Source organism: Temnothorax curvispinosus, unplaced genomic scaffold, assembly GCF_003070985.1.
Source record: "Temnothorax curvispinosus isolate PA1 unplaced genomic scaffold, ASM307098v1 QBEX01016810.1, whole genome shotgun sequence".
Taxonomy (NCBI): Eukaryota; Metazoa; Arthropoda; class Insecta; order Hymenoptera; family Formicidae; genus Temnothorax; species Temnothorax curvispinosus.
Window position 1 is genome coordinate 23,580 of NW_020226590.1, and position 12,341 is coordinate 35,920.

The window sequence follows — 12,341 nt, forward strand, 5'->3', positions numbered from 1 at the left end:
TCGGCAGGCTCTATCAGCAAAACACGAGTTTAATGCGGACACAGATGATATCGGATTGCGATATTTGAGCGAAATCTGCTGCCAATCTATTGTCATACTGCAGATTGTTTCCTGGGTTGCCTTCTATTCAATATTCTCAAACTAATTTGCGAATTTTATCATACCAGACAGGTGTCACAAAGAAATTATTAACTATATTATAAATTATCGTGCATGCTCGAAAATTTGTACAAAGAAAGATTTAAAAATTTTTGTAACGATAGCGCCGTCATGATTTTATTCGCATTTTACAATGCTGAAATTTAATTGCGCACTACGAATTTAGTTACAATAGCAATTGCCATTTGTATGATCGGCAAAACGATGAAGCCAAATATAAATATAAGGCAAACGTACACGCTGAGTAGTTGTACGACGAAAATCGTGAGTTTCACAGTTATTTGCTGAACATTCTTAGTCCTGCGAATATCGATTATCTTATCCAATACGAATCTCAATATGAAGGAAAACATCTGGAACTCACGTTTAAAGAGATACACATTTAATCCTTTCGGTTTGTCAATGCAGAGAATTTATAAACGCGCTTATATGTATATAATCACCTGGATAACGGGAACGATATTAACGATCACGTATATCAGTGCCAACAGAGATCGTACCGTAGCCTGAGCCATTACTACGATCAAAGCAGCGAAGGAATATTCGGTACGTGGTGTGCCGTAAGATTCCTGATGGGTAGCTAAATACTCTCGACAATTGAAAAGAATACTTCGCTTTGCTCTACCTTCTTGGGGTTCATCCTCTTTGAGAACATTCTCTACAATATTACAATACATGATTCGATTACCTATATGTTCTTTAGATTGACACTTTTCAAAAAAATATAATTTTTTATGTACATTATATCAATTTAATCCGTATCAATATAAGTTTTTAATCACATCTGTTTAGCGCAAGAACTGATGCTGTAAGCAAAATTTTTGTTGAATAAAGATTTGTAACATCTTAATATAGCAAGCAAAGAAATTAATTACTCGACTAGCGTACTACTTATCATAAAATTAAGATTATTAAAATCTCACTAAATAATTAATTACTAATATATAAGAAAATAATACTATATTATAATGATTGTGTTTATATAATTATACATTTACCTAATAAATGAGTGGATTTTTTATAATCCATATGACTATTGATAGAGACGCTATGCGGATTTTTATATTTCCATGAGACGTATTCAAGTTGTTGAATCACATTGCTTTCAGATGTGGATATATCATCATATTTCCCGATATCTAAATTTTCAGTCTCACTTGATGTATTTGGAACCTTTTCCGCATTGATCACACTCAGTGATTGAAGAGACAAATTCTGTCTACTAATGCATCTGGGCTCATCCAAGATCTAATAATGAAATGATTCGTCTATATCGTGTTACTTAATAGTTAATACTTTATATTATTATATCTTTATATCTTGCGTAATGAATTTTCGAATATACTATCTCATATCTTTTTCTTTACTTTTCTACACAAGTCAGAATTGTCTGCTCGTTGAGATCGTTCATGTTTAACAGTAGGACTAATGGGGTTTAATTTGCAGGGAGCAGCTATAACTTTGACGGTCTGCTTTTCTTCGATGTGCATACTCGCGAAATTTATATGAATTATTTACAGTATGTTTATAAAGTTTTACATACAGAAGGATTATCGTGATAGGCGTGATAGAGAAGCCGAGTGGATTTATCAAATTTATCAAACATCATCTCTCTATAGATCGTGAATGCAGCATATGTTTGCGTGAAAAATGTGAAGTTATCGTGGATAAGTTATTCTTTTAGCTGCATCGATTACATTTACCTTTTTTTCTTTTTAGAACAGCTATAAAATTCTATTTAGAGGAATTATTGAGCGTATTTAGCACTAAGCATATGTAAATTTCTGAATTTTAATTAATAATAATATTATTAATATAAATATAATTTGTTGCCTCTGATTGAATCGTTTTTCCATATGTTTTTTCCATTGAACCAGTTAAATGATCAAAAATTAATACAATAAATTCTATTAACAAAATAATATTACTCGACAAGTTATAATTAATCGCCGAATAAGTTTGATCGAAATTTACAAAGACTATAAAACTTCTAGTTTCTGATTTCCATTGTTTTATTTAATATTAATATCAATATTATTATTGTATATATATGTATTATATATTATTATATATTATTGTTTATTTTTATTTTTTATATAATAATGTTATATATATTATTTATTTCTTAATTTACATATATAATTTATTGTATATTTATGTCAAGATTTTAATAATCGATCTATTGTTTTGAGTTGTGTGAATCATAAATTTCATATTTTTCCTAAACCGGCGGAGTAACGCGCACCGGAAGTGCACAATTGGATGCCGGGTACATACATTTGGCGCGGTTGGCGCCATTGCTCCATTGGCTTCTTCCGTTCTTCGTCGTCTTCGCGCACTTCGCGTTAGAAGAGGTTATGTGGTGAAGTCTCCCTGCGAATTTTTCGTGACGAATTTTTGTGCTCTGCGTTAAAAACAATCAGCCAAGATGGTAAGCGGCGAGAATAATTATTATTGAGTTATTTATAATGTAACAATCTTTTAAAATCTTCCCGATTTGTTATCCGCTTCAATCTTTTTGCACTTGAAACTTAAACTAGCGTTTCTAACCTAAAAAAGAAAACTGAATGCCGGGTTAATTTTCCGCCCGAAACAATTTTCTGTAACAAATAAAAATTATGATACTTTATGTACAAAAACCAAGATAATGAATAAATGGTATACTTGAGAAGTATATAACTTAACAAATCTTTTTTGTACTTTCAAGAATATGAACGTCCGCTTGTTTTAACAAAGGGTTCACATTAATAGGGTTTACATTAATAAAGCGAAATTAGGAAAGAAATTTTCTTTGTTTAAAGCACGAGGACAGGGAGAAATAGCAAAACGTTATTTTTAAAAGATTTATTTTGTCAGTATTTATTCAACTTGAGATATAAGTAATGTAAACATATTCATGAATGTGTAAACATGCATGAGGATGTAAATAAATTGTATGCATATAAGTAATTTATCATTTTAAACATGTTATGGATATAAGATTGTTAATATGGAGATATATATTTTTGATTAACAAATTATATTTTTCAGACGATTGGCAAAAACAATAAGATGCTACAGCATATCAACTATCGAGTTAGGATCATCCTACAGGATTCTAGAACGTTCATAGGTACATTCAAGGCTTTCGACAAGCATATGAATCTGATACTTGGTGACTGCGAAGAGTTCCGCAAGATCAAGCCAAAGAACACGAAACAGCCGGAAAGAGAAGAGAAGCGCGTGCTGGGCTTTGTGCTTCTGCGCGGCGAGAATATTGTTTCGTTGACGGTGGAGGGTCCACCACCTCCCGAAGAGGGACTGCCCAGAGTACCGATCCCGGGAGCGGCACCAGGGCCAGGTATGGCTCGCGCTGCTGGTAGAGGTATGCCAGCGAACGTTGCGGGAGTGCCGGCTGGATTGCAAGGACCGGTCAGAGGTGTCGGAGGTCCCTCCCAACAGATCATGACACCAGGCAGCAGAGGTCAAGTCTCGGCACCACCTCAAATACATCCTGGTGGCCCGCCGCGTATGCCAGTCGGTGGACCGCCACCAGGCATGATGGGACCGCCAGCTGGAATGATGGGTATGATCTTTTTCCTGATCTGAATGTCCGTTGAAACGTCGTTATTTTTCCTTTTTCTATGTTCTTCTCTTGTATATCTTACGAATAACTCGATATACAAATGTTTCTTTCTCCTTTTTCAGATTTACATTCTAATATTTAGCGTATATATTTTTATTTAATACTCTTTACATATTAGAATTATTTTGTGACGTAATATTTAAAAGAAACTTTATGACCTTGTTCTTCTGTCAAATACAACAATTACACAATATATGTCTGACGTAAATCTACCATCTTTCTGAGTTCTTAATCACAATAAAATTTATAGGAATGGTTCTATTAGTATTAGTAGTATTTTACGTGTATTAATTTTAAAAATCTAGAAACTTATATAATTACGGAAATAGTTACGAAATGTATGTATTTCGCTGTCTTATAGGTATGCCACCCGGAATGCCGCCTCTAGGACGTGGTGGTCCACCGATGGGACCACCTGGTATGAGAGGTCCGCCTCCAGGTTTGATGCGCGGCGGCCCACCTCGTCCGTACTAGCAAACTGGATTATTAAGAGATATTTGATATAATAATATAATTAGGGATAAGAAATTCTTTTGTAATATTAATATACTGTACTCTTTAATCCTCACGAAACTCTTGTGTCAATGTATAACAGTTTTATAAACTCAAGATTCATAACAAATAATAAAGTCTGCTCAGGTAACATCCATTATTTGTACTTGAAGGAAATTAATATATTAGTAGTATTCGAAAACTCGTAACTTGTGCAGGTCTTTCAATTAATTAATCGATTAAAAATAAATTTGTGATGTTTGACAACGGATTTTCTACTTTGAGATGAATCTTTTCTAAGAGCAATGTAATCTTTAGCCCAGCATAAAGTCTCCTTAGATAGTGTTCCGACAAACATATGTAATATTATTAAATTCAAAGATACAACGAACGATCGATTTATTCACGTTTAAATATTTTTATTTCTTTGCAATTAGCTATAAATATCGTTATTCGTATCTGTACACAGTTTGCACTAGTATTATATATATAGAACAAAGTATCTCTGATTTATTGCATCAATTCTCATCTATAAATTTTATTTCTAAATGAGAGTATTGCCATTGAATGGATGCTGTACATGCACATTTTTTTTATAAATTTCTTAATATACAATATTATCTCGGATAACAAATTTGCATTTGCATTGAGATTGTTAAAATAAGACCCGCTTTAACTTAACAAAATTAATTTAAAAAAATTGATTAACTAATAAAATTGTTCGCTTTTAACATATTTTTAAAATCATTTATGTAATAATATAGCGTATTATTAAATTACATTTGAAAAAGTCACTCCGGCGAAGTATACGCTGTAGCGTCTTTTTCATTTTCTATATTTCTGTACATATTTGGCGCGATAAGCTACCGCATTTCTTGATACGAGAAATCCGAGACACTCATATCGAATATATACGAGAAAAAACGCAGTTATCTCAATTTACATATTGATGAAAATTGCAATCATGCAGATCAGCTTACAAATTCATACAATAAGAATTTAGGCGAAAGCATGCAGCATGCTGCAACTTGACGAAAATACTGCTTAAAACACAGTAAAGTCGGAGTAATAGAATACCGCGATATTGCAATTTGAAGGGCAGTGTCATTTCGCTTACAAAAAATATAGCCTTTTCCTGTTGCACTCTCTTAGTTGAGAACAGACTGTTGCCCTATACGAGCAAGTTTTATTGAAAAATAGCAAAAAAACAATACCTCTCTTTTTCGCTATTGATAATTAATGCTATCGTTGAACTTCTATTAACATTCGCACTTTATTAATGGCGATAGGGCGGAAGAAAGTATACGTCCACCCAACGTCTTTTCTCAGAGTAGCCTGAGTACGTGGATACATTTACAAAATATTTACAACGCCGCTGCAACAGTAGTATGAGCAAGTGACAGATTCATAAAACCAAACTTCTAATACTTAACATCATAATATCACATTTACAAAAATTTAGTCTTACATATTTACAAACAAAAGTACATAAAATGATTTTCGAGTGTGCATGCAGTTTGACACATCCAATTACTTCTTTTACCATGTAAAATGTATAGTAATTGCATTTATTCAATAATTTTTCGATAATTTTTGAAATAGTCGTATTTGCTAAATATACAATGAAAGAATACAAATCTTTGAATTAATAAGCTGCATTTAGCACTAATATAACTGCTTCATATTTAATAGTGAATACATTCAAAGTATAAGCACCATAGGATGGTAATCAGTACAGTTACATTTAACACTAAATGCAAATCGAGTTTTAGTTCCCTTCTTTTCTACAGAAAATAGTAGCAGAACTAAAAGCTGGAGTCATGAAGGAGTAATTTGTATTGCAAACCATTGCAAACTGGGATTACGAAAAATTAAATGAACAAACCCGCATGGTCGTTTCTGTACAAAAGTATAAATTAATGGCAGATTTTATAATTTGGCACTTATATACAATATTAATATCAATTAATATGTTTGAATGTCAGAATCATATTTTTACAAATTATGTTATTCATTCTGCATATGTAATAATGAAAAAGATTGGCATCGGTCATTTTTAATCCTTTTGAGATCGTCGAAATTTTCCGAGGAACGAACATAGACATATGTATATAAACCTCGTTAAAATAGACATACATATATAAATAGAAACATACGCTTATATACGTATACATGATAAATACATCAGTACGCTTTCGAAACGAAAGTATCAGCCTTGCCATCGTGTAATGATGATTACGACACGCGTAACGCGAGATCTTTAGTTGTTACGAGTCGTCATGCTTGTCCATCTGATTTACGGTCACCTTCGACCTTGACGACTTTTCTAAATCGTGATTCTCATCGTTGTCCACTCGGTACTGGAAGCTCTGCAAATTCTTATTTGTCGATTCTAGCGTCGCATCAAATGCATCCATGTCTTCGTCAGGTTTTTCCGGTATCCGAATATCGTCTTCATCATCTGTAAAGGATGTAATTGAACATGAACTTTTTGCAACAGCTCTTTTGACTTTGATGACGTATCTCATCTCTCAAAGATTAAATTTAATGAGATATATTATGCATATCTTCTTATACACTTGTGCAACATACCGTGCACTTGCTTCGGCTTGACGCGTATTTCCTTGCTTCCTAACGGTTTTGAGGATTCTAGCAGATTCGTGACCTGAGAATTCGTGCTCGCGCTAACATCATTGTTTTTTCTGCAAGAGCAAACCAAATTCATCAAAACGTCTTTAAGATTCATTAATTGTTATATCTACACTCGATATTACTACTACTCTGACCTGTGCTGTTTTTCTTCCAATGTGGAAGTAATCATGGAATCTGTTTTCAGAGATGACTCCCGATCGATTATATTTTTGTCGCTATTGCATTCTTCCTTTGACAAGCGCGCATTTACATCCTGTATCACAGTCTTAGGTTCAACGTTGAGAATGGCCGGCGAATCGAAAAGCTGCGAGAGAACCTTGTTCTCCGGACCATCATGTCGTAAATGTGTGACCAAAGACACAACCGCTGCTTTTCCAGACTGCAAAATATAATTATAAATTTATAAGTATAAAGCATCAAGACAACAAATCAAACGGAATAATAGCAGTAGGGAAGATATAAATCACCTTTATATTCGTTTTGATAAATTCTGTATTCTGTGGCGAGTTTGCAGTCGGCAGCATAGTCTTTGTTTTATCTCCATTGTTCAGAGAGATATGATGGGGTTGAACATTGATCGAATTTGCATTATGTTGGCTCGTAACGCATAGATTCTTTCCTCCCATTATTACTTTGCCTAGCACTTCCTGAAATAGTCAGTAGAGCAGTCAATGCAATGAAATCTCTGTATACTCAACTTTTACTTTTATTCTTTGATTCATCTTTGTATTCTTGGTACTTATTAGAATACCTTGCCTGCGTGTGATAGTGTTACGCCTTTTGCCTTCTGGATGACGATCACTTTAGTCTTATTTAATTTAGTGTTATAATGAGGCATATTTATAACTTTCTTGGGAAAAATACCCTGAAAAAAAATACATGTATGTGATACAATCTAATATGTTCTTGATAAAGAGGTTTCTACATTTTATTATTTTTATAATTTTCTTGTTGCAGCAACAAGAAAATAACAAGTTTTAATACAAACCCAAATAAGTAGGAATAATTGTATTTAGATTTACCGTTTTGGCAGTGGATTGATGATCAAAGGTTGTAATTTGTTCGGATGGCAGTGTTTTACACATTAATGTTGTGGGAACTTGTTTAATTTGAGGCGGCCCGGGGCCACTTGATACTGTTGTTCCAGGATACACAGGCATTGATTGCGTAAGTCGGGGACCTAAGGATTTATTTATATTATCTATGTGACATAAAAATAACTATGAAGTATTATTTCACGCATCATTTTTATGAGGATTTTTATTAACAACACGAATAAATGTTTGATACTTACTTGAGACTGTAGTACTTTGTATAATTGGTGTCATAGAGCTCTTTACAGATGATGGATTTGAGCTAGTATTGTCAGACATCTGGGCTTTCTGTGCACCATCTGCAATAATAAAAAAAGACTGATGTTGCACAGAAATCGACTGTACGTCGTACATTTTCATCAAACTAAACTCGATCTAAATTTGATGCAGGTGCGTACTTGTGCTATCTTGAGATTGTGTGTCTTTGCTTGAATGCACTTTGTTTATGCTCAATACACAGCTCGATACTGCCGGTACTACTTTTGTACTAATTTTATTCTGCTCAGTGCTTACTACCGTCTTAGGATTGTTGGCGTTGCTCGTGCACATGGAAGTTGTAGCAACTACATGTTTATTTAACGTAACTGCGGTGCATTCACTCGGATGTCCTGACGCTGTAGTGCTCTTTTTAGAATCTGAGTTTATCAAAATAATTGAAACTTAATTAGCACTCTATTAAAAAAATATATGATATACAAAACTTTAGTATGTCTTATATATTGCGAAATGTACAAAACTTTATGTTCGAAAAAAAGCACATCTTCGAATTTATTACAAAATCTATGATTTAGAAAAAGCAATTTTTAAATATTATGGATATATTTCTTTCTTTCAAACACAGTAATTTCTGAGGCTTGATATTTTAATTCTAAAACAATGAACAACTTTCTATGTTAAGTAATTCCTTCTCAATCATGTCCATTGCACACAGGGATGATTAGTTTTATTTCCAAGGAATTTACATGAAAATAGAGAAAAAAAAGACACAAACCTGAGATCTCATTACTAGTAACCGTAATTAATGCAAAATTTTGACGCTTGGTTACTTGTAGTACTTGCGGCGCTTGTTTATTTTCAGAAGTCCGCAAAGTATGGTTTGGTGGTTCAGACACCACTAGAACTTTATTCGGTGGTGCTGTCGGCAACGGGGAAGGAGATTTGCGTTTTTGAGGGAACTCCTTGGGCTTTTCATTAATTTTATTAAGCCTATCTTTATCATCTGCCCTCTCATCTTCGCTCAAATTTGAATTCTACAAATTATGCAAGTAACATGATCAATAAAACTGAAGATATACACCGTAACATGTGAATATAATACAAACTTTTATATTTAAAAAATTGCCATTAGATAAATTTATTATATTTTTACTTACTTCCTCTGAGGTTTTGCAGTTATCAAGCTCATTTTCAAAGCTATTTAATCTTGTATCAATAGATAAATCTTCTTTTATTTTTACATCAGGATGAGATTCAGTTTCAGCAGCTGTTAATACAAATGTATATGTATATTTCAAATAATACAACTTATATAAGTCACTACTACAATTATCATTTAATAAACCTGTTGAGTTTCCAGATTGTCTAACAGTAACGCATGTATCAGGTTTTCTCTCGTTTGCAATCGCAGTTGTAAAAGACAGGCTATTTGCTAACGTAGTAAATGCAGACCGTGCCTTCAATCTTGGCAAGAGAGGAATAGTTCGACGACCTTCGAGAGCCCAATCTATACCAGTATTCGGACCATTAAGTCTGGACAACAATAAGTTCACATTAAACAAATGAATCTCAGTTTTCTAGAGTATTGTTTTTGTTAGAGACCTTGTAATAAGAGTCTAGCCATACGGTAGCAACTTTTGATTGGCTGCATTCAGCCGATACTCCGCTAGCCTAGCAATCGTGAGCAGTCGCTCGTTTCCTCTCCTTTTAATCCATTGGGTCAGAGGAGAGGAAACGAGCGACTGCTCACGATTGCTAGGCTAGTGGAGTATCGGCTGAACGCAGCCATTGGTTCGCCATTTCTCGTCAAAAGCAAGAGAAACGGATAGAGAAAGAGATATGAGAGAGAAAGAGAAAGCGATAGTGAATATACATCCTTCTCTCTCGCAGGATTTAGACAAGATCACCTTATGGCCAGACTCTTATGTTATAGATTCTCTAGTTTTTGTCAGTAATACAACAAGCTTCCTTCTATTTCATTGAATTTCACATACAACACTGTTATATATACAATTAATATCTTTTTATCCTCCTACGAGTTCTCAAATTCAATGTTGCATAGAATACATACTGTTCTGCAATTGTTGCAAGTTTCTCGTCGTTCACAGCTCTCCGTACTTCGGCACGATGTCTTTCATTGGAGATATGTAATACTTTAGCAAGTTCTTGCAACAACTTCTGCTTTTCGTTGGTGAAAGGGCCTTGAGCTCGTAGGACAGAGACCATACTTCCATAAGCGTCTAATTCTGTAGCACAAAAAAAGTGTCCCAGTATATTAGAATATATTATTGTACAAAAATTACACCAAGCTACTCTTATGATATACAGGCAAATCCTACTAATTTTATAAAACGCATTTATTTCAAACTAAAATTTGTATCAGAGGAACAAATTGTGTTCTAACAAACACAGGACACTCAAAATTGAGCGTGCTCTATCATGAAGAATATAATTTTATATTATTCTTTGCGATATATATTTGATCTAATCTAATCATCTAATTTAGTGTTATGTAATCACATGTATAGCTCTTTGCGTACTAAAATATTATATACTATAAATATACATATATATCTTTTTTTACATATTAATTTATAAAATAATGTATATTATAAGCATATAGATTATTAAATGTATGTAAATGTAAATTATCGATACTTGATATTCTATTGAAAAAAAACATGTATTTTTTTATTTATATACATGACCATCTTCTATACAATGGAGCGTGATCTTAGAGAAACAAGAGCTAAGTATTCACGCTGTAATTGACTGTTAAACGTGTTGTCTAGCTCCACGCGCGTTATCTACAATTCTACACAATACAAAGGTCATTTTCTAATATTAATACGAAATAAGAATCACGGCGTCTGGATTCTAAGCCATTGCCAGAAGAATGCAGACGTTGGGCCTGCGTCTTTCAGCTTTCTGTCTCACAAATGCAGATTATCCCCCGATGTGTCCATCTGACACGAGGACCAAGTCGCTGCATCTAATAACTAAATATAAAACGTGAGCTCGGCTTCCATGCCAAGCCATATCCGCTGCTGCTGAACGCGTTATTGGACCTCTAGGATTTTTTCACGAGCTCGGGCTCTCGCTTCGTCAGAAATGCAGGACGCGAGGACCGCGATCTTGGCAACGTCGCCGTCGCCGCGGCGTGGGAAACGCGACCCTGGAGAACCCGGCCACGCGTCCGTGGCCAGATTTTTTACGAAAAGAGCACGAGGGTCGCGAGCGAGGAGCAGCGGCACATTGACGAGGCTCTCGCTCGCTCGCGAAACGAGGCTATTAATTCGGCTCACATAACCTTACCGAGGCATCGTAGGCACTTCCTGCACTCGTCGCGAGTCATCTCCGGCCGCATCGGCCACATGATTCCGCGACTTCTCCCGCAACCGGACCGGAGTCACACGCACAGGACGACGAAATCGGCGCGCGTCTCCCAGCGCATTTTCGAAACCTCCGTTGACAGTCGTGCGAGTCGTGCGACGTGAAGTTGTCGGACTAGTACTATTTTATTGCCGTTGTTATTGGCCGCCCCTGCCTTGTGATCGCCATGCCGGTCGATCGCCGCCAAGTTGGCAGCTTCGGCGTGGGATCACCGCGCACGTGTCGCCGCGTCGTCGCATCTAATCACGCGTATAGTCGAAGGCTCACCAGCCTTGTGGGTCTATCTTACCGACCGAACGAAAGAAGCGCGGTTTCAAATGGAAGTCTCGCGCTTATTCCCGTTTATATAGTTTTTATTTATTACTATTTCTCAAACTTTCACGCGGTAGTTTAATCTTAGCCTGAGGTAATTTTTACACTGAATCAAAAAAATAAAGTTGTGTATAAAAATTTCTGTTAAACTGCGCGGATTTTCTCATATTTATTTTAGATTTCTACAAAATGATATACATAATGTGTGTTAGCGGGAAAAATCTGAAATATTTTATTTATTATTTTGTCTGAGTTTTTTCGAAAAAATGTTCGTATAAATTTGTATAAAAAATCTAAGAAAATCTTATTTATAATATATTTATTTATAATATATAATTAATAATATATAAAAAATTCTGAGACATTTTTCCCTCAGGACGATCATGAAATTAACAATT

At 34.7% G+C, this 12,341-nt stretch overlaps 3 protein-coding genes across 3 annotated transcripts; 1 reads left to right on the forward strand and 2 right to left on the reverse strand.

Annotated features, from left to right (window-relative positions):
- Positions 1–101: 101 nt before the first annotated feature.
- On the reverse strand, positions 102–1,091 carry LOC112467057. Its single transcript, XM_025035519.1, has 2 exons — positions 603–1,091; positions 102–512 (listed from the first exon to the last, which is right to left on the reverse strand). Exons 1-2 carry the CDS (start codon positions 834–836, stop codon positions 303–305), a joined length of 444 nt encoding a protein of 147 aa, XP_024891287.1. The 5' UTR covers positions 837–1,091; the 3' UTR covers positions 102–302.
- A 1,391-nt stretch (positions 1,092–2,482) lies between these two features.
- On the forward strand, positions 2,483–4,678 carry LOC112467050 (small nuclear ribonucleoprotein-associated protein B). The gene is made up of 3 exons (XM_025035500.1): positions 2,483–2,590; positions 3,190–3,724; positions 4,146–4,678. The coding sequence occupies exons 1-3, from the start codon at positions 2,588–2,590 to the stop codon at positions 4,256–4,258; spliced, it is 651 nt and encodes a 216-aa protein (XP_024891268.1). The 5' UTR covers positions 2,483–2,587; the 3' UTR covers positions 4,259–4,678.
- A 1,588-nt stretch (positions 4,679–6,266) lies between these two features.
- LOC112467049 (BRCA2-interacting transcriptional repressor EMSY) lies at positions 6,267–11,759 on the reverse strand. Its single transcript, XM_025035499.1, has 13 exons — positions 11,554–11,759; positions 10,310–10,484; positions 9,584–9,771; positions 9,396–9,505; positions 9,014–9,272; positions 8,421–8,657; positions 8,223–8,321; positions 7,951–8,108; positions 7,680–7,793; positions 7,396–7,575; positions 7,063–7,307; positions 6,869–6,978; positions 6,267–6,737 (listed from the first exon to the last, which is right to left on the reverse strand). Exons 1-13 carry the CDS (start codon positions 11,612–11,614, stop codon positions 6,544–6,546), a joined length of 2,130 nt encoding a protein of 709 aa, XP_024891267.1. The 5' UTR covers positions 11,615–11,759; the 3' UTR covers positions 6,267–6,543.
- Positions 11,760–12,341: the final 582 nt, after the last annotated feature.

What these genes read in the sequence shown, in the direction of transcription:
- LOC112467057 (XM_025035519.1), bottom strand. Translation starts at nt 836, where the DNA reads ATGTATTGTAATATTGTAGAGAATGTTCTCAAAGAGGATGAACCCCAA. An exon ending in ATATCGTTCCCGTTATCCAG is followed by an intron (nt 513 to 602) that starts GTGATTATATAC and finishes CGTGAGTTCCAG; the next exon opens with ATGTTTTCCTTCATATTGAG.
- LOC112467050 (XM_025035500.1), top strand. An exon ending in ACCGCCAGCTGGAATGATGG is followed by an intron (nt 3,725 to 4,145) that starts GTATGATCTTTT and finishes GCTGTCTTATAG; the next exon opens with GTATGCCACCCGGAATGCCG.
- LOC112467049 (XM_025035499.1), bottom strand. Translation starts at nt 11,614, where the DNA reads ATGTGGCCGATGCGGCCGGAGATGACTCGCGACGAGTGCAGGAAGTGC. An exon ending in ACAAAGTACTACAGTCTCAA is followed by an intron (nt 8,109 to 8,222) that starts GTAAGTATCAAA and finishes ATAAATCCTTAG; the next exon opens with GTCCCCGACTTACGCAATCA. An exon ending in ATCAATCCACTGCCAAAACG is followed by an intron (nt 7,794 to 7,950) that starts GTAAATCTAAAT and finishes ATTTTTTTTCAG; the next exon opens with GGTATTTTTCCCAAGAAAGT.